General features: G+C 38.4%; 1 protein-coding gene across 30 annotated transcripts in view; it reads left to right on the forward strand.

The window, feature by feature from the left end:
* Positions 1 to 20,123, forward strand: part of LOC110082048 (microtubule-associated protein tau) — a 91,588-nt gene that overhangs the window by 33,705 nt on the left and 37,760 nt on the right. For 7 of the 30 annotated variants that reach the window (XR_013537537.1, XR_013537538.1, XM_020799275.3 and 4 more), the window contains exons 5-8: positions 6,944 to 7,006; positions 10,250 to 10,630; positions 16,619 to 16,674; positions 18,721 to 18,918. Coding sequence is in view for 28 of the 30 variants with exons in the window: in XM_020799275.3 (XP_020654934.3) it covers positions 6,944 to 7,006; positions 10,250 to 10,630; positions 16,619 to 16,674; positions 18,721 to 18,918 (698 nt within the window). In the remaining 2 variants the exon portion in view is untranslated. Of the gene's footprint in view, positions 1 to 6,943; positions 7,007 to 10,249; positions 10,631 to 16,114; positions 16,293 to 16,618; positions 16,675 to 18,720; positions 18,919 to 20,123 lie in introns of those variants that run through there. The other 23 variants (XM_078377841.1, XM_078377837.1, XM_078377843.1 and 20 more) reach the window with 8 other exon arrangements.

The following is a 20,123-nucleotide window of genomic DNA, read 5'->3' on the forward strand; positions in this document are numbered from 1 at the left end:
AAGGGCACTGTTGAAATGCTACCTGGTCGTGGAAGAAAGAAGATGCTGACTTCGACTGCTGTGCGCTACCTAAAGCGTAGAGTGGTGAAAAGTCCCCGTGTGACTGCTGAGAAACTGAAAAAAGATTTGTCAGATGTGGGTATAGAAGTTTCAGCTCAGACAATAAGGCGCACACTGCGTAATGAAGGTCTCCATGCCAGAACCCCCCTTGCTGTCTCCCAAGAATAAGAAGAGTCGACTGCAGTATGCCAAAGGTCATGTGGGCAAACCACAAAAGTTGTGGGATAGTGTTCTGTGGACTGATGAAACAAAATTAGAACTGTTTGGGCCCATGGATCAACGCTATGTTTGGAGGAGGAAGAACAAGGCATATGACGAAAAGAACACCTTGCCTACTGTGAAGCATGGCAGAGGGTCAATAATGCTTTGGGGCTGTTTTGCTTCTGCAGGTACAGGGAAGCTTCAGCGTGTACAAGGTACCATGAATTCTCTTCAGTACCAGGAGATATTGGATGAAAATGTGATGCAGTCCGTCACACACCTGAGGCTTGGGAGACGTTGGACCTTTCAACAGGACAATGATCCCAAGCATACCTCCAAGTCCACTAGAGCATGGTTGCAGAGGAAAGGCTGGAACATTTTGGAGTGGCCATCGCAGTCACCAGACTTAAATCCGATTGAGAACCTCTGGTGGGACTTAAAGAAAGCAGTTGCAGTGCGCAAGCCTAAGAATTTGACTGAACTGGAGGCTTTTGCCCATGAAGAATGGGCGAAGATACCCGTAGATCTCTGCAAGACACTTGTGTCAAACTATGCTTCACGTTTAAAAGCTGTTATAACTGTAAAAGGATGTTGTACTAAGTACTAAGATTGAATGTCACTTGGGGGTTGAATAAAAACTAATAATGATGTGAGCACAGAAAAGACATTTGTGGTTATTTCATTATAAACTTAAGGTTATATTTCTCTGACCTACAAGTGCCTCTTTCATGTAAATGTAAGCAAGATGACTGAATGATCAAAATCAATGTCAAAATGGCCAAAACATTCAATTTCAGTGGGGGTTGAATAATTTTGAACACAACTGTACGTCTTTCGTATTCATCATTTTAATTTCTGTGCAGTCACACACATGAGCTGTATGCCCACAGAGAGCAACATCTCAAAAATAAATTGTAGTGCTTTATAACATGGAAGCTGGCACTTGCCCTGCCACTTCAATCGATTAGATCCCACAAATAAGAACATTTCTCTGGGATTTGCAAGTTCTTTCCTGATTAACATCACAGAGAATTCTTCTATCTCAGATACCCTTTCTCACTTTTCTCTGACAGTTCAGTCAGTTGTTTCCATCTGTTTGGCAGCCACCATTGCCATTGTCATCATAACCATCTCTAAAGCATGTAATCCCGTGCATACAAATAAAATATAGATGCACAGAAAAGATATACAGAGGTTTATAAACCATATATGGATACAGATGCTTAGACATCATTATGTGAAATATCCCTTAAAAGTCAATAAGATTCCACTGAATCTTGGGCTTTTTCACTTCAGTCCAATATAAAATAAAAAAGATTAGATATTTTTATAAACCAGTTATTCTCTAGATAGCCTTCTCTGACTCTTATTATATTAGCTTGATCATGAATGAGATATTCCAGATCCTTATATACTGATCAGTAATTGCAGAGGAATGGATTCCCTTCCTTCTTAAAAATGATTGCCATACAGGCAGCCATTAATTAATGAATAGCTATTTCCCGATCAGTCCTGTTCCATGCAGGATCCAGACTAGGTACAGCAATGTAAGCACATAAAAATGTTTTTCAGCAAGAAGTAGTCAGACACAGGATGGGAATTCTGATATTAGCTGTTTCATGCAAGAGTTTTGCTCAGGTCCCAGTTCTTCAATAAGAAAATTGGAAGCACTTTAGATTTATCAAAGCCTGTGTGTTATCAGTAGCCCTAACAAACAAAACTAACGCTATTGGTTGTTGCAGGTTTTTCAGGCTGCTTGGCCGTGTTCCGAATGTTTTTCTTCCTAACGTTTCGGCAGTCTCTGTGGCTGGCAACCTCAGAGGACAGGAGGCAGACAGAACTCTGTGTTCTGGTGTAGGATAGTTGAGTATTTGTAGCTGCGGGATCAGCTTTTTGTCCTTTTCAGAAGACTGGGTGATTATGGTGATCAGGGTGGTTTTTGTTTTTGTTTTTTTGTTATGGGTGTATTGTGATAAGGGGGGAGATGGTCTGTCAGTGTGATTGATGGGTGTCGTTAGCTAATCTTTTGTGTGCAGTGATCACCGGTCCTTGTGGCTGGGTAGAGTTTTTGCAGGCTGTATTTTTCAGTGCTGGTCCCAGCCATTAAAAACCTTCGAGAATACATAAAACTAACCCTTCTGATACAGCTCCATTACAGAATAAAAAGTTAGAAATGAGAGGGGAAGAGGAGAAACTTCCAATTAACAAAACTACAACTTTCATGAATTTAATTATTTTGGCTCCAGATAGCAATTTATTAGGCTCTTACACCCACAGTTTTTCATACCTTTTTTTAATTGAAATCATGAAGACATATAATTGCAATTTCATATATTGATGATAACCACCAAATCTTACTGATCCCAAGGGCTTCTATATTGCTTGTCTGTGTTTTGTTCAGAAGCTTCTGATCTATGATTGTAGGCAGGTTTCTTCCTCTTCCATCAAGTCAAACTACTTAGAAAACATCCCACAGTGCAGGAGTCATAAACCACACATTCTTGAAACCTGAGCAAGTGGGCAATCTCATCTGAAACACTGTACGGTGTTCTGAAAATTACCAACATGAATTTGACCAAACTTTGGGAGGCAGTGGAAGACCAGAGGGCCTGGTGTGCTCTGGTCCATGGGGCACGAAGAGTCGGACACAACGTAACAACTAAACAACAACAATTCTGAAAATCGTCATTAAAGACACCAGAGAGCTATAGCTGACAGACTGATTTTGTCCAGATTCCAGAATGAATCCTAACAGCCAGCATTAATCATTTCAGTTAAAACCCTGGTGAGATGCAGTTGGTTATTTAAATATCTTTTCTGTCTGAGTTTAGCAGTGGCTGAACACTGACAAAAATTTTCTCATTAACAGATGAGATTTTTATCATAGACTTAGAATACCTGGACTAGCTGACTTTGCATGGTATAGAGACCTTTGGGTAGTGTGGGCGGTATATATATGGGCGGTAGTGTGGGCGGTATATATATATATACTGGCATCTATACTGGCGGTATATATATATACTGGCATCTACAGTGGACCCTCGACTTACAGACTTTTCGAGTTACAGACTTCTATGGCCGCAAAATTTAGGTTCGACTTGCAGCCGGAGAATCGGCTTACAGACCAGAAAAACACAAAAATGGAACAAAAACGGAACAAAAACGGATTAATCGGTTTTCAATGCATTGTAGGTCAATGGTTTTTTTTTTTGCTCTGACCGCTAGTGAACTGGAATATGCAACAGAAACTACAAACACTGAACCCTTGCCTCATCAGTTGTCTTGCCCTATCCATGATACTATGCATCTACAGTGGACCCTCTACTTACGGAATTAATCCATATTGGAATGGTGTCTGCAGGTCGAAAAGTCTGTAGGTCGAGGCTCCATTGACCTACAATGCATTGAAAACCGATTAATCCGTTTTTGTTCCGTTTTTGTTCCATTTTGGTGTTTTTCTGGTCTGTAAGTCGATTCTCCGGCTGCAAGTCGAACCTAAATTTGGCGGCCATAGAAGTCTGTAACTCGAAAAGTCTGTAAGTCGAGGGTCCACTGTAGATGCCAGTTTCAGAGCTGTCCTCCGTTGCCACCTTTGTATTGTCAGTCATAAGATACAGCAAGTAAGCATATCTCTACCAAGTTGAAATCTAAGGCATTTCCTGTCAAGATAGAGTTGTTTAGGGTGTCTAAATGGAGTCATGTATTCCTGCCCAGACTTCATTAACATAGCATCTACTCATCCAACACACTTCATCACTTGTACACTGACCAGTTTCCGTTGTAGGTGTCACCCCGGAACTATTGTAAGTCTTATCCTGGAACTGTTCTGAAACTAGGGACAATACCGTGCAAATTATCTGGTTTGTAATAGTTTTGGTTAGGGTATGCCATAGTTGTATAGTATTTTCTATCTGTGGCAATTTTTCGACTCTTTTAACCACTTCCTCTTCCTTCAAGAGATTTATATCGTCACAATAGTGGTGGTACAGGTTGTTTTTCAAGGCAATGCCCATCTTGAGTTTTAATTCCTGCCATCTTGTGGTTTCCAAGCATGATGGAGGTTTTTCGCCCTGATATACACCTTTGTGGAGTCAGTAGATGCCTCTGCCTGAAACAGTTCTGTATGGTTTTCCTGAGGGACATTTTTTTTTTACTCCTCAAGGTAAGCAGGTACTTCATGGCAGTTTGAAAGGTAATAGAGTCTATCAGACTTCAGCATAGGAAATATCAGTGCTTTGCTATTGGCCACCAAAGTTTTGCACATTGACTTCATCCATTTACCTATTAGTGAATCCAAAAATCTTTTGCAAAACCTATTTCTGTAAACACCACCTAGTTGCACAGCAGAAGATAATATATCTTACTGTAGTTAATAATCTACATGTGGGTATCTTAAAACCCTTCTTTTTCCACATCTTGATATGGCATCCCACTTCCTTGACACATTAGGTTTTCTGAAATTGGTCAGTTGCTATATTTGCTCTGAGGAGAAGATCCAGTTTATTGGGAGCCGTACACAGAACCATGCTTTTGCTTTTCTTTTCCCCCTTTTTGTTTTGGGGAGGCTCTCAGTTCCCAAATTGCTGCAGGCCTTATTTGCTTTGCTAACCAGTTTACATGATCCAGTACCACCTTAATTATATAGACAAGATTATGACTATGAGGCTTCTTCTGTTCTGACAAGTTTTTCTCATAAATAGAAAGACTGCAAATCAAATTTGTTCTCGATTTTCTCTTTTTTGGTGTCAGCTTCCAGTAACATTTTCAAGAGAACCCAGTTTGTTTACTCAGTTCCAAACTGGTGGTCATATGGAAACAATAGTCATCATTGTTGATTGGGACTGTTGTAAATGTGTGCCTCATAAACAATTCCTTTAATTATTTGTGGCCACTTGTCTCAGAAAGTTATCCAAAAATCAGTTCTTTGAGATTATTATCCATCCATCGTCTCTGTGCTTTGTTCCTCTATCAGGTCTAGAGTTCCATAACACAAATTGTTATAAGAAACACCATACTATGTGAGCAAATCATGCGGGTCCACTTCTTGTGCCCATTGTCATTTTGCTGTTTTCCTCATGAGCTGGTGTATTGGATAGCAAGATATCCCTCACCTTCATGGTTGAAGGGACATTCCACACAAGCTAGTTTCTTAGCAGCACTGCACTACTACTGTCAGAGTCGGTGCAACTTTACTTTTGGAGAAATATCCTACAAAATTTGTTTAATTAACATATCTGCCCTGCACTCACTTCCTGAGTAGGTCAGTTTGATAATTTCTCATATATAGAACTGCACGGTGCCCATGAGGTTTTTTTGTGTTGTTGTAATGTGCAGTCAAGTTGGAACTGACTTAGAGCAACCATAATAGGGTTTTCAAGGTAAGTGTATTACTTACACTTAATACTTCAAGTGTTGTTCTGTGCAATGATACATCTTGAGCATCTTCCTAACTGTAGACTCTAATAGGGTCTTAGAGTTTGACAGGGACTGAATTGGAAGGCATTCACCCTGCCCCCTTTAGATATGTGCAGTGTGTTTTGCCCATTGACCTTACATGCTGTCCCCTAGGGAGGGAGAAGTTACCAGTTCCTGCTTTATAAAATTTTAGTTTTCTGTGGTGTTGCTTTATACAGATACAGAATTCTGATGCTGATTACAGGCAAGCAATCTATTTTTCCATTTACAAACATGGAAGCAGAGTATATTGAAAGTAGATTACTATGCCAGGTTGGAAAACCAATTAGATGCATTAGATTTACAAACAGAGAAACTGCTCAAGCCTCCACTATCATTTCTCACACATACACATATGTGCCATTGCTTCCAGTCCAGCTTCTAATGAACATTCTCATTAGATTCAGAATATTAAGGATTATTTATCTTCCCTTCTTAGTAGCTCTGATTGCTACCAGATAATGCAAATCTATAAAAACTTTTAAAGAAATCTCTAGTGAGAGTTCTCAAGTCAGGTGTCAGATAACTGAGCCTTGTCAAATGTGTTTTACAAATATTAGTTGACAGATTTTAATTATAATGTATGCGGGAGAAACAACATGTGAACTTCAGTTGCTTCAAAAGAGGTATTTTAGGGAATGAGGTAGTGATTGTGGGAATTGACTATTTTGTTCTCAGTACAACCAGTTAACTCAGCTGCAGAGGGAGCAAAGCTGTACCACACTAGATTTCTTAGCTTGGCGAACATATGCAGTATATGGTATCTGTATTTGAAGGCAATAAATCTTCATCTCTGTAACACAACTGACCATTAATCATGCCTAAGCAAATTGATTAGTTATGCATACCTGTCTCCTCGAAGTATTGGGATATAAAGGTGAGATGTTTTTCTTTTCTTTCCCAGCCCTTACATTTTTGGGGGGCAGATTTTGTTTTACAGAAGTTGTCTATTTTTGCTGCATTTTTCTTTGAGTGTCTAACACTTTCATAAATATCATTCAAGAGCATCTAAGATCATGGCTGATCATTTCACTGGGGTTGTTTTTCATTACTGTATGTCATGTTCATTAAAATGTGTTGCCACACTTAGTATAAATGCATATTAATATGCTCTTATTATTAAGTGTGTAATATGTTTGCCTAAAATACATTTACTCATATAAGCCATTCGTCTTGTACCACTTTTAATGTTGAACCCATTTTCCCATTGTTACTTTGGAAAATGTAGCTGAGGAAGCAGTCATAGTCTCTACTCATAACCATGAGGCCCATGCTGCTGGGGATGCTCAAGGTAAGCACAGCATTTTTATTATTTTATTTTATTTGCAGAATTTAAAATAGTGAGCTCTGTAGTACTATGCTGGGATGGAAGTTGTGTACAATAAGATTTTCAGTTGGTGTGTTGCTTGCTGTACAGCCCATTTTATCATTGAACCTCCCAATAAATTCATTTTTAACGGGAGGAATTTCTACTGTAAAACTAATTTTTATTTCTCAAGTGTTTTTCTTTCCTAATTGGACGGCTGCAATCTTGTCAGCTACATTCTTTATTTGCTATTGTTCTGGAGGAAATAATCTTTAAATCATTATGCTTCTATTAGTTCTATTATTCAATTGCCGGCATGAATGGAAATTTATTATTCTAATTCCATGAGGAGCTATTGTTCTTGGAATAAGACACAGATAGCTTTGGATTTGTGCAATCCCCCTCACCTCTCCTCTTTTGGAGGGAACGTTTGGAAGTATGATGGCATGTCGTTTATATTGTGAGAGAGGATATTGGACAAACCAGCTAGTTTTGCCCTTCCTGGTTTGTCCAGGCACCTCGCTAGACAACGACCTCGTAAAACGATAAATCTGCATGACGATGCGGTTTTGCGATCGCTATAGCGATTCGCAAAACAGTGATTCCAATGGGAGATTTTCGCTGGACGATGATTTGGTCCGTGCTTCACGGACCGTTTTTTTTGCAAGATGATGATGTTTACAGCTGATCGACGGCTTCACAAAATGGCTTCCTTGTGTTTTGGGGACCCATGCTTCGCAGGACAGCCATTTTAACAGCTGATCGGCACTCGCAAAATGGCTTCCCTATGGGCGATCTTTGCAGGACGACAATGTATTTTCCCCATTGGAACGCATTAAACGGGTTTCAATGCATTCCAATGGGGAAACGGTTTTCACATGACGATGATTTCGTTAAACAGCGATTTCAATGGGATGGATTATCATTGTCATGCAGGGCACCACTGTAGTCACTGGTAAAAAGAGGATATTTTTGTGTCTTGTCTTTCTATGCTAAACAGTGCTTTGGCTTCTGGAAATTACTCACCCAGCCAACTGTATGTACTAGATCAGTGGTTCTTAACCTTTGTTACTCGGATGTTTTTGAACTGCAACTCCCAGAAACCCCAGCCAGCACAGTTGGTGGTGAAGGCTTCTGGGAGTTGCAGTCCAAAACTCCTGAGTAACCCAAGGTTAAGAACCAGTGTACTAGATAGCATGATAATACCAGCAGTCATACAAGGAAGGGATAACAAAATTTCAACCAAAATGAAACCAAATACAGTACAAATCCAGCTTTTACTAAAAGTTTTTGGAAAGCAGTGGCTGAGATTCTCTTGATGTAAAATTAAAACTGCCACTGGTGATTCTTCTATACTAAAGGCTGTCCCCATTCCAACCCTACCTTTAAGCTCACTCAACAATTTATCATAAGAACAATGTTTTAATCTAAATTTAGTCTAAACAATTTCCCTTAACAAGAAAACAGTTTTAACTTCTCTTAGATTAAATGTTGTCAAATTGCATCAACTAAGGAGTCTTTAGCACCCCTGGACCATGGAGGGCCATACTTATCCTGTGCCCACCATTAAATTCTTCACTCTGAAGAGAAAAAAAGGCCATAAAATGGTAAGACATGTTCCCAGAAGCCTTCAGGAACACGATTGGTGATTTTGGATCATCTGGGAGTCTGGGATCCTTTGAGACCCATGGACGACTGTCCTCAAAATTAGAAATGATATCTCCTCACTTTTTCTTTTGGAAACAATGGGCCCCTGGGGCTTGGGAATATGAAGCCTTTTGGTGGATTTTGATGACCATTTTCATAGCCAAAATAAGAACACAAAAAGGTTGAACAATGCATTTCTTTACCTCTGTTACATTTCCTTATATCCATTATACTTCTTTATTTGGCTTTGTTTTTACTAACCACAGTTAAGTATTATGTCCAGACCTAGGCAATTGCTGTAAGTTTTAGCTATAGTTTATTGAAATAAGTCACTTGAAACTATAATTTATGAAGTAGACTTATTTAATGTATTCACAGAATAATCACAGTTTGTTAAACTCTGATGCCAAAAAGTGCATTGAACTCAGTGCTAAACTGTGGCTCATTCAAAATTGGAGTCAAAAGTTTCCAGTATCCTTATTTATTGTTGCATGAAAACCAAGCTGTTATGTCCACATCTTCAATACAATCTTATAATTTTGGCCACCAGCTCAAAAAGAATATAGAATTTCAAAAAGGATACTGGAGAACTAGGAAAAGTTGTGGAAAAGAAGATGCAAGATGCAAGATAATTGTTTGTGAAGAAATCATGTCAGCTTAGGCCTTGAAGAAAAAAAGACATTCGGGTGGGTGGAAGGGAGGAAGGGCTGGGTAACTATATCTACAAAATAACAGTACTATGAAAGTAATACTGTACTGGTTGAACATATGACTTAATAGATGAACTTATGTTACAAACTCCATTTCTGCTCTGTGAAATGGAAATGACAAATTGTGTATCTGATGAACTGTGATAATAGAGGTCCTTTATAGATAGCCAAATATTGATCTCTCTCATTCTGAAATTTGTGTTGTATGTTGTGCTAACATTAATCTTTAGATATGTGTTTCAGTACCTTATCTCACACTGAGAAATGTAGCTTTTTGAATGTAAGCAGGTTTGTGAATTGTGTGGAAAGTTTACAAAGTTGGATTTTTTTTTTTACAGCAAGTGGTGCTATGACCTTTTTGCTTCTTAAATTAGAAATAAAGAATTAAGTCATGTACAAATACAAGTTAGTCAGATTACTTAGAAGCCTATAAAACCAGCTACAGCAGACTGTGGTAGCCTTCATTTTTATAGTGTTTCTCACTTCCGTAGAAAATTCATAGGTTCAAGATATAAAAAAAAATTAGTTTATCACCTGATGAAAGAGACCCCATATAGTCAAATAAAACCAAAATAACGGATGTCATGGAATTATTTTACATAGCTACTACGCCAGAAATGCCATACTGGTTCATTGGGTTCTATATAGCTGGAGAGGCTGCCTTGAGACTGTGTAAAGAATTTGCTGGGCAAAGAGGTAAAATTGTTAAAGAGGCCATTGGGATGTGTATGACACCAGTGTCTAAAGTTGGATGCAGAATTTCTACCAATAAATGATGTATATGAAAAAGAAGGGTGGGCTTCCAAAAGAATTTACTTGCTTAATTTGTAGTAAGCCTGTGGGAGCTCTCACAAGGCATATTTTCCAACAGCTGATGGCTCCCTCTACTTCAGAGGTGTTTTGAAAGAAGATGTGTTTGGGCAGGGGAAGGATCAAGACAGGGACACTGATGAAACAGCTCAGCAGAACATTCTGGATGAGAGAGAGCCATTCTTTTCAGAAGAAAGGTGTACCACAGTTGCAGAACTTGAGTCCCTAAAGAATTTTTACCAAGCTGAAGTTGATGCTAATATCCAGAAGGAGAGTGAAGTCTTGGATAATAAACTAGAAGTAGGCAAGCTTTTGGAAGAGATCATTTCCCTGGAAGGGGAGACAATGGATACAGTGCAGAACACAGAACGGCAGAAGGCTCATGGAAAGAAAGCTGCCAGTACACCAGAGAAGCAGAGCAGCCGGTTGCCACTTCCGAAAGGTTCGTGTTGTGTGTGGCTCAGTTGCCCTGCTGAAAGATGGCAAAGCTGCTGAAACCACTATATGAGCTTGCACATTGCTTTGCTGAATCATGATGCTGAAAGACTGGCAGAAAATAAAAATGTTGGTGTGGCACTGTTTTATATCCTCTGCTTCTTCATTTAGACATTATGAGTGAGTGCAGCCTATTGATGCAATGGCTGCATGCTCTTCTTGCATGCATTCTTTTACTAATCCCAAACCCCAATTATGTTTAGTGGAATTCTTCTCTTTTACTTTTTGCTTCATCTCATATGCTTTGTAGGCAATTAATATAAGGAGTAAAATAGATTCCATTTAGAACAGGGGTGACATCTGGCCCAGCGATTGCTGCAGGCTCAGGTCTGTTCCCTTCAACCTGTGTGTGTATGTTCCTTCGGCCCTCAAAAATTTGTAAAATAGATTATGTGGCCCTCATGCTGAAAAGTTTGGAGACCCTGATTTAGAGAAACAATGGGGCTAATTGATTTTGGACATTTTGGGAATTTCATTTTATGAGCTGTTGTCTTATTAGTCACGCAAATCTCTGATTCTGATCACACGTTGTTTTAGTATGTGTACATTACTGAAACAGCAACGTCTACGTTGGCTTGGGCATGTTGTGAGAATGGCTGATGGTCGGATTCCAAAAGATCTCCTGTATGGAGAATTATTGCAGGGAAATCGCCCCAGAGGCAGACCACAGCTGCGATACAAGGATATCTGCAAGCAGGATCTGAAGGCCTTAGGAATGGATCTCAACAGATGGGAAACCCTGACATCTGAGCGTTCAGCCTGGAGGCAGGCGTTGCATCACGGCCTATCCAAATTTGAAGAGACACTCGTCCAGGACGCCAAGGCAAAGAGGCAGTCCTGAAACCAGCAAAATTAGGGAGTTAGACAAGGGGACAGGTTGTATTTGTCTTCAGTGTGGCAGGGATTGTCACTCTTTGAATTGGCCTTCTCAGCCACACTAGACCTGTTCCAAGACCTCCATACGGAGCACATTACCATAGTCTCTCGAGACTGAAGGATGCCTAATGAGGGCCCCATCAGAGATTATTGTGGTGTGTATTGTCAGCTTTTTCACTTATGTAAGCTTCTGCTTAAATTTCTCATGCAAATACTAAATATCCGCTGACTATAATTTGCATTTTTCCTGTGTTATTCATCACACATTCATATATGGCATAAACAGTGCATAGGAGGCTTCATGACACCTGTTAGTCTCATTTGTGAAAGATAAAAAAAAGGTTTTCCTCTGTCACTCCCTTTTCCTTGCATCATTGAGCTATAGAAGGCAAAGGTGGTGGCTGCTGCTAGCTAATGTAGTTAGCAAAAGATCCTTAATAATAGATCCTTTCATAATTTTCTTTCATTAAATGTCTTTGTATTTACTTTAGAAAGATCTTCTTCCATTCTAGGAAATTGTATTTCAAATGTCTCAAGTTATCTTACCCTACTAGGAGCTGCATGAGTAGAAAATATGTACATTATTTTAGAAAATTCCTTCTGTTCTCCTCTGAGAAGAAACATAAAACAGAACTAACTGTTCACCTATTTACCTACTATACAAGATACAAATATTTCTGCATGTCTGGAGTAGAGCAAGGAGGAGTATGTCTCCGATTCAGATCTCCCAAAAGTTTCGAAGTGGCAAGATCATAATTTTTGTTAGATACTTTATTTCTGAAATATCCCCATATGAAATTAAAGGGAGACTATAAAGAACAGAAGGAATTTTCTAAAATAATGTACATATTTTCTACTCATGCAAATATATGATATTTTTCAGAATTTCTAGAATGGTCATTTTGCATGCTGAAATATCTCCATAGTGTGTACTGTCAGCTGTTTTGTCATTGAACACAGCCACTTGTGAATGGCACTCAGGGCTTTTTTAAAAATTTCTTTTTACTTTTTAACAACTAGGGATAAGGTAAGGAGTACAAAAGGTAGAGGGGGAAATGGGGGGGGGAAGGGGAACACAAAATGTACTATCATCCAATCTGTTCATGTTGCAGTATCAAGTCAAATTTTCGTCTTTCTACAATTTGATTGCCCTCTGAGTTTCAACTTAGTTACATCTTAGTTTAATTCTATGTTATTCAAGCACTATCTGGTGACTCAAACCCTTTATATAATGAATCCCATCATTCAGTTGCCTTTTGTATTGGACAGTCTTTCAACACCAGATAGAATATCCATTTCTGCCACTTCCCATATCTTCTCAGTGAGTTCCTCTTGTTTCGGTATCTCCGATTTCTTCCAATTCTTAGCATAAAGAATTCTAGCTGCAGTGACTATATATATAAAAAACTAGGTAGTTCTTTGTCTTATGTATATTGTCTGGTATAATGCTCAGTAAAACAATTCTGGGGTTAGTGGAACATTACAAAGCAGTATTTTTTGTAACAGAGTATGTACTGCTGTCCAATACTGTTTCACTACTCTACAAGTCCACCACATATGGTAAGAGCTTCCCTCTTGTGCTTCACACTTCCAACAAACATTTGACACCTCTGTATAAATATTTGACAATTTTTGGAGTCATATACCACCTATTAAATATCTTATATATGTTCTCCTTGAAATTTACTGATTTTGTGAGTGTTTTTTTCCATATTTGCAACCATTGATCAATATCAATATTATGTCCTGTATTTTGTGCCCACCTAATCATACATTCTTTTACCATTTCATCTTGCATTTTAGTTTCAAGCAAATAATCATACATTTTCTTAATTACTTTATCATTTGAGCCCAGCAGAAGTTTATCGAATATTGTTTGTTCTTTGTAAAAGCCCTCTATTTTACCTTTCCTAACCTAGATTACACTTGTGCTGTAGACCACCAGTCTATATATGTGTTTTGTGTTTCTAACTCTTCTTTGGACCTTAACTCACAATCATTTTAAATAGATCTTAATATCTTAAAAGTTTCATTTCTGACATGAGGTTAGGTTGTGTAAAGGCCTCTATGGATGATACCCAGCCTGGTGTTTTTGGTAAATCTGCTGGATGATCTTTTTACAAATCCCTAGTAGGGCTCTGCTTATCCTATGCGAGTTGAAACTTTTCTGCTCTTTATTTTTTTATACCATAGAAAAGCATGCCAACCTAACTGTAAATCATGTCCTTCCAACTTGAGTAGTCTATCATTATCTAAAGTTATCCATTCCTTTATCCAGACTAATACACAGGCTTTATAATACAATACCCAATCTGTGAGCCCAAAACCTGCTCTTTGTTTGGCATCTTGCATTGCTTTGATTTTAATTCTTGGTTTTTTACTTTGCCACACAAATCTCATGATTATCTTGTTAAGTTCTTGAAAAAATTGATAGTTAATATTATGGGAATTGTCTGAAATAAAAATACAATTTTAGGTAGAACATTCATTTTGATGGTTGCTATTGTTCCCATCAACGATAGCTATAATTTGTCTCATCTCTCCAAGCTAATCTGTATCTCTTTAATCAACCTCATATAATTGTCTTTGAATAATGTACTCATTTTCTTTCTGATTTGGATCCCTAAGTATCTGACTCTCTTCTCGAAAGTTAGTCCTTTCTATTAATTTCTATCACTCTTGATCTCTCAGCTCTCAGGGCTTGTTAAGGGGTAGTCTCAATGGAAGAAACATCCTATTATCATCCATTACATATGATAATGCTTACCTTAGGGAGAAGCATGCTGTTAAATCTTGTCAAGACCACATTTTACAAGAAAGAGCTTGTATTGATGCTGCAAATCCTTGGCATCTCAGAGTGCTTATGTGGGAGAATGCCTTGCATACACTCACTGACTGTGTGAGTGACTGTTGGTCTCTCTGGGTAATTCAGGATGGAGAACAACATTAGGATTTTCTTTGACACTGATAACCACTGACTGTGTCAGATAATATGCCTGTCAGCATTAGAGTACTGGAATGAACCCCTCCCCCCAAATAAATTTTTGGAATGGCAAAACGAGATCCAAGCAAACTCTTGAATTTTAGGTGTCTAGAAGGATTATTTAATGGATTAGTTAATAGAGAAGACCAAAGTCTTCTCACAAATTGATTAGGTGATAAGTCTCAGCAGCTTTAATATGTAGTGAAGAGAGATATTTTGGCCAGACTGAACTGTATCCGCTAGTAGTATATATTTGGTTTTCAAGTCATTGCTCTGAACCACTGAAAGGAAAACCTCTTGAAAGCATCAAGAAGAAAAAGAAGTGTGTTCTATACAGACTTTCCACAGATGATTCTAAAATTAATCCAGCACACTTGCTTTGGGGAGGGGAGAGGATCTCATGATTTGGGGTAGTGGTCTACGTCCACTACCCTACGTCCCCAAATGTTCTTGGACTACAACTCCGAGCAGTCTTGGCCAACTAGTGGTGAAGGCTTCTGGGAGTTCTAGTCCAAGAATTGGGGGATGGTACTGGTGCTGAAATTTAAAATAAAGTTATAAAGACAGCATAAAATAGTCTTGCATTCAGCATGTAAGATCTCAAGGCTTTGAGTTTCTTGTGTAGGCCATCACAATACATAGGCTTCCTAATTACAATACAGTTTCTGTGCATATTATTGTTAATAATTTCTTTTTTGAATCTAACATCCCATAAGACCTTTCAGATTTAGCTCACCAACATACTATATTTAGATAATAACCACACTTGTGTCATGCTTTGATAGGTTAATTTTCTATGGTAGATGGAGTTCACAGATATCTAGAGAAACTTGCTGATTTGTGAATGATTTAAAAACAGCATTTGCTTTCAACACCGTGAAATCTTTTTATATAAGTGAACCCTTGTTGAATCATGTTGAAGGTCCATGAAGATGAGGCATTTGGAAACAAGCTCCAGCAAGCCTCTCGTCTTTCAGGCTTCTCGTCTTTCAGGAAAGTTTTTTTGTTAATTAATGGAAACGTGTCATTGAACCCCGCAGCCTTGGTGATCTCTTGACTGTAATTGGTTTGAAACAGACAAACTTAATGATACAAGAGTTGACACTGACATCCTTTAAACAAATCAAACAGGTGCACTTTGTTGGTTCAAACACAAAAATGAACGGCAGTTACAAAAATTAGAAGTGAATAAAACTGTGATTTGTTTCAATGTCTGAACCTGGGCCAAGGGACAAAATAGTCTTTTGAAAGGCTATTTTGAAGCATTTCACATGATTTTTGCAATTTTCCCTTCTTCTTTTGTCGTAGATACGCGTTTTGTGATATGTTGAAAAGTCTGCCATTCAGAGCATACAAATCAGCCAGTCCAAATTAAGATGGGAAAGTGAATAATTGCTTTGCTCCTCTTTTTTAGGGAATTAGACATCCAAGCTTAGAACCAAGATTTTTGTATTGCTAGTGAGAGGCTGTTAAAGTGATTTGTTTTCAGTAGTTATAGTCCAAAGTAGTCTTGCCAGTTCCTGACATCACACAGCAAACAGAGCTTCATACAAAACATTTGAGGGAGCTGCCAGAAATTGTACCAATTGGATGGGAACACATCATATTTTGTTTCCCCAATACAGCTGGCCAGCTTTTTTTTTTCTTTTCTGCTGCTTCTCTGGAGCACTTGCTTGCTTTTTGCATTAAAAATCAGCTTGAAAGAGAGTGAGAGCCATTTTAAAAAAACAGAAATATGGTTCTATAAATAGTAGGCTTTCCTGTTACTTGTCTACATAAGCATAATGGAGGATTGCATGTTCTAGTTAGAACCCAAGACTGCTTCCAGACAAAGCTTTTATTCTGTAGTGTTAATGCTTCAAACATCTTTGTGTTTCCCTCCACCATTACTGATGGCTTTTCTCTTACCACCAAAATTTTGATAACAAGGGAATAGCTGCCCAGTACCTTTTGCTTGGTAGGGCTGGGACGGACTGTCTGGAAGCACTCTATGTTGGCTACCATTTTGTAAATTTTAGAGCTCCCTTCTATTTCATAAATGCAGTATACATAATTGTGTTTTTTCTTTCTTATCAGCTCGTATGGACAGCAAAGATAAGAATGAGATTGCGACCGAAGAGCCCAAACCAAAGGTAAGCTGTGATTTACATAAATAAACACTCCTCTCCACGTTCTTGCTGTGTCTTGAAACGTTTTGTTTGATCCTTCCGGATCAACCTAATATGTACTAGAAGTCTTTAAATATGATTGGGCTATCCAAAATGTCTGTCTGTGAAATGCTGTCCTTGAACTATTGCAGTCTTGTTGTCTTCCACCCTACCAAAGCCCAATGTCCAATCTGAGTCAGAATTTTATAAAACAAACTATTTCCTTTTGTCTGGTCAATAGGTCAGTGCTATAAAACATAGTAACTCTTTCTGTGTGGACTGACTTTGATGGTCAGAGTTAAGCTTTAAAAACTTACATGTCTTAAATGTTAGCTTGTCTTGTACAGTGGTGCCGTTGAGCGATGAAATCGCTTAGCGATGGGGTTTTGGCCATTGCCAGAGCGATTGCTTAGCGATGGCCCCTATGGGGAAAAATCGCTTTGCGATGATTGCGGGGAAACGATCATCGCAAAGCCCCCATTTTCGGCCAGCTGATCGGCGGTTCCAAAATGGCCGCCGGAAAAACAAAATGGCCGCCCACTGTTTTGCCTCGCTTTAGAGGCACCAAAAATGGCCACCCCTATGGAGGATCTTCGCGTAAGGTCAGTTTTGAAGCCCATAGGAACTCATTAAACACATTTTAATGCGTTTCTATGGGCTTTTTAAATCCCGTTTAGCAATGAAATCGCTTAGCAACGTTTTTCCTGGAATGGATTAACATCGCTAAGCAAGTCACCACTGTATGTGTATCTGCCTTAAATTATAACTCATGCAGTACTTACTAGTGAAACTGGTAGAAATCTAAACAAATACGCATTTTAGAGTGGTCTTTTAGACCAGATGGGCAGGGTATAAATCAAATAAATAAATAAATAAAAAATAAATGAATGAGAAGTCTTTGCTTTTACTCCATTCCCTTTTTTTCTTGCTATTATAAAATCAGCAAACTTAATTCCTTTCCCTGAAGTCTGTGCTTTGTAATAGCTTCTTTACCTCAGTATGATCAGGAATACACAAAGGACTGAATTGTGTGAAGAGAGGGTAAATTAGATCAGGGCACCTGCAAGAGGTGTGAAAGGGATTGCTTTAGTATATCCTAGACTTTTTTTTGACAAAGCTCATGTTTGGAAAGTCTTGTTGTGGGCTAGATCAGTGGTTCTTAACCTTTGTTACTCTGATGCTTTTGAACTGCAACTCCCAGAAACCCCAGTCAGGGCAGCTGGTGGTGAAGGCTTCTGGGAGTTGCAGTCCAAAACTCCTGAGTAACCCAAGGTTAAGAACCAGTGGGCTAGATATCTAAGACTTTCCCCCCTAGGTTCTGTTTCTAAGTTTCTAAAATTTGTTGTCCTCACCTTTTATTTCTGAATTTGTAAAAGTAAGTAAATGCATTCTGCTCTCAGACTTCCATATCAATTGCATGGCAAAAGTTAGTTTGCTGACTCCACAGGGTCCTAGGAGTTGTAATTATTAAGGAAACTTTCTTTCTTTGTCAATGATACATTGCGGTGAATTTTTGGAAAAAAATTATTTGGACTATGGTTTTGAAATGAACTGTTTCTTAAAAAATGAAAATGTCCTCAGACAACCCAGAAGTGCCATAGTTGTTCCTGTGGGAGAAACAATAGCAGAAACTACACCTATCTTTGTAGGTTTTGTAGTGAGATACAGGAATTTCTGATTAACCACTACTAAGATTATATTTTATGATAACTTTGGCGGGAACAAACGCTATACAGTAAACAGGTTCATGGGAAGCAACCATATTTCCAAATGTTCATTTGATGAATGTTCAAACATTAGTGATATTGTAGCCTAATCCTTCTACAGGTGAATGTCTGGCATGACGGTAGAAAAAGGGTTAGTTCCATTTAGGTTGTAACTTCCTGTTAGACTTCTTAGAATTTAAGGTCATCAGTCCTTCTTACTTTCCTTTAAACATCACCTTCTTTCATTTTATTTGTAATATTTTTATTATTATTTTCTCATACTGGTGTTTGGTTTAATTATATATATTTTTTGCATGTTTTAAAGACATTCATACCTGCCTCTGTCAAAACCCTGAAACACAGATCTTCTGTTACCCCTAAGCGAAACTCCTCTGTTAGTTCTATTCCTTTGAAAAAAAACTCCAGTCCTGCTGAGTCCTCAGTACCTGTTCCTGCCCCTAAATGCATTTCCTCTATTGCATCCCGACCAACCACTACAGGAACAAAAGAGAAAAAATACAAGGTAAGGAAATGATTGAAAAAGAAGCAGGAAGAGGAGATTTACAATCTCTTGTATTTGCTCACCTGCCTTTTATTAGATTGGTATGTGCATGTACAACTATTTTGTACCTTTCCTGCTATTTCCTAAGCATAAAGGTGTCGACATGCTTTACCTGGTTATGGCTAGCTGCACCACCCCACCTTACTTCAGTTTCTCTGATATTTTAAGGGTCCAAAGTAGGATTGAAAAGCGATTCTTTAAAGTTGTGTTGAGGAATGCATAGATAAACAACCTCACGGTGCTCTGAAATTATGTTCATTTAACTCTAATACATTTTTAATGAAACCAAAGAAACTGCCACTTAATGCAGTGATGTGACTGTTGAGAGAGCTTAAGGTTTATTACATATCGTTGCAACACAGAAAGGAAATTAAAGGAGCCTTGTGGCGCAGTGGTTAAAACGTTGTACTGCAGCTAAAACTGTGCTCACGACCTGGGGTTCAAATCCCAGGTAGCCGGCTCAAGGTTGACTCAGCCTTCCATCCTTCCGAGGTCGGTAAAATGAGTACCCAGCTTGCTGGGGGGGCAATGTGTAGCCTGTATAATTAAAATTGTAAACCGCCCGGAGAGTGCTTGTAGTGCTATGGGGCGGTATATAAGTCCAATAAATAAATAAAAAATAAAAATAAATATAAACTTTCTTTAGCCAATATTTTCCATTTTGCTTAAACACTTTTTCATCCAATTTGTTTTTCAGGTATTACCTTCATATTATTGACATAGTCGATAAAATGTGATTTATTTCATTTCATTTCTCTTCCCCTTTTTTCCAGTTCAGGGACCCAAGGCAGCTTGCAAAAAGGGGGCAGGTGAAAATGCAGATACAGTAGTTAAAAATTATAATAGTACATATATACTGAAGCACATACTTATATTAAAAGACCATGAACTGAAAATACTGGAAGTATGAAAGAAATGCATATACCATATTTTTCTGTGTATAAACCGACACTTTTCCCTAAAATAATTGAAGGAAAAATTGAGGGTCATTTTATACTGCACTTGGAAGTAAGGTGGGAAAGGAATCGAACTGCTTTGATCCCTGTTTCCCTCTCCACATTTTGCAAAGAAAATGGAGGGAGAAAGCGATTTCTGCTTTCCCCCTACATTTTTGTTGCAAAAATCAGCTCCCCCCTCCACGTTTTGCAAAAAGGTTTGCAATGAAA

Source organism: Pogona vitticeps, chromosome 6, assembly GCF_051106095.1.
Source record: "Pogona vitticeps strain Pit_001003342236 chromosome 6, PviZW2.1, whole genome shotgun sequence".
Lineage (NCBI taxonomy): Eukaryota > Metazoa > Chordata > Lepidosauria > Squamata > Agamidae > Pogona > Pogona vitticeps.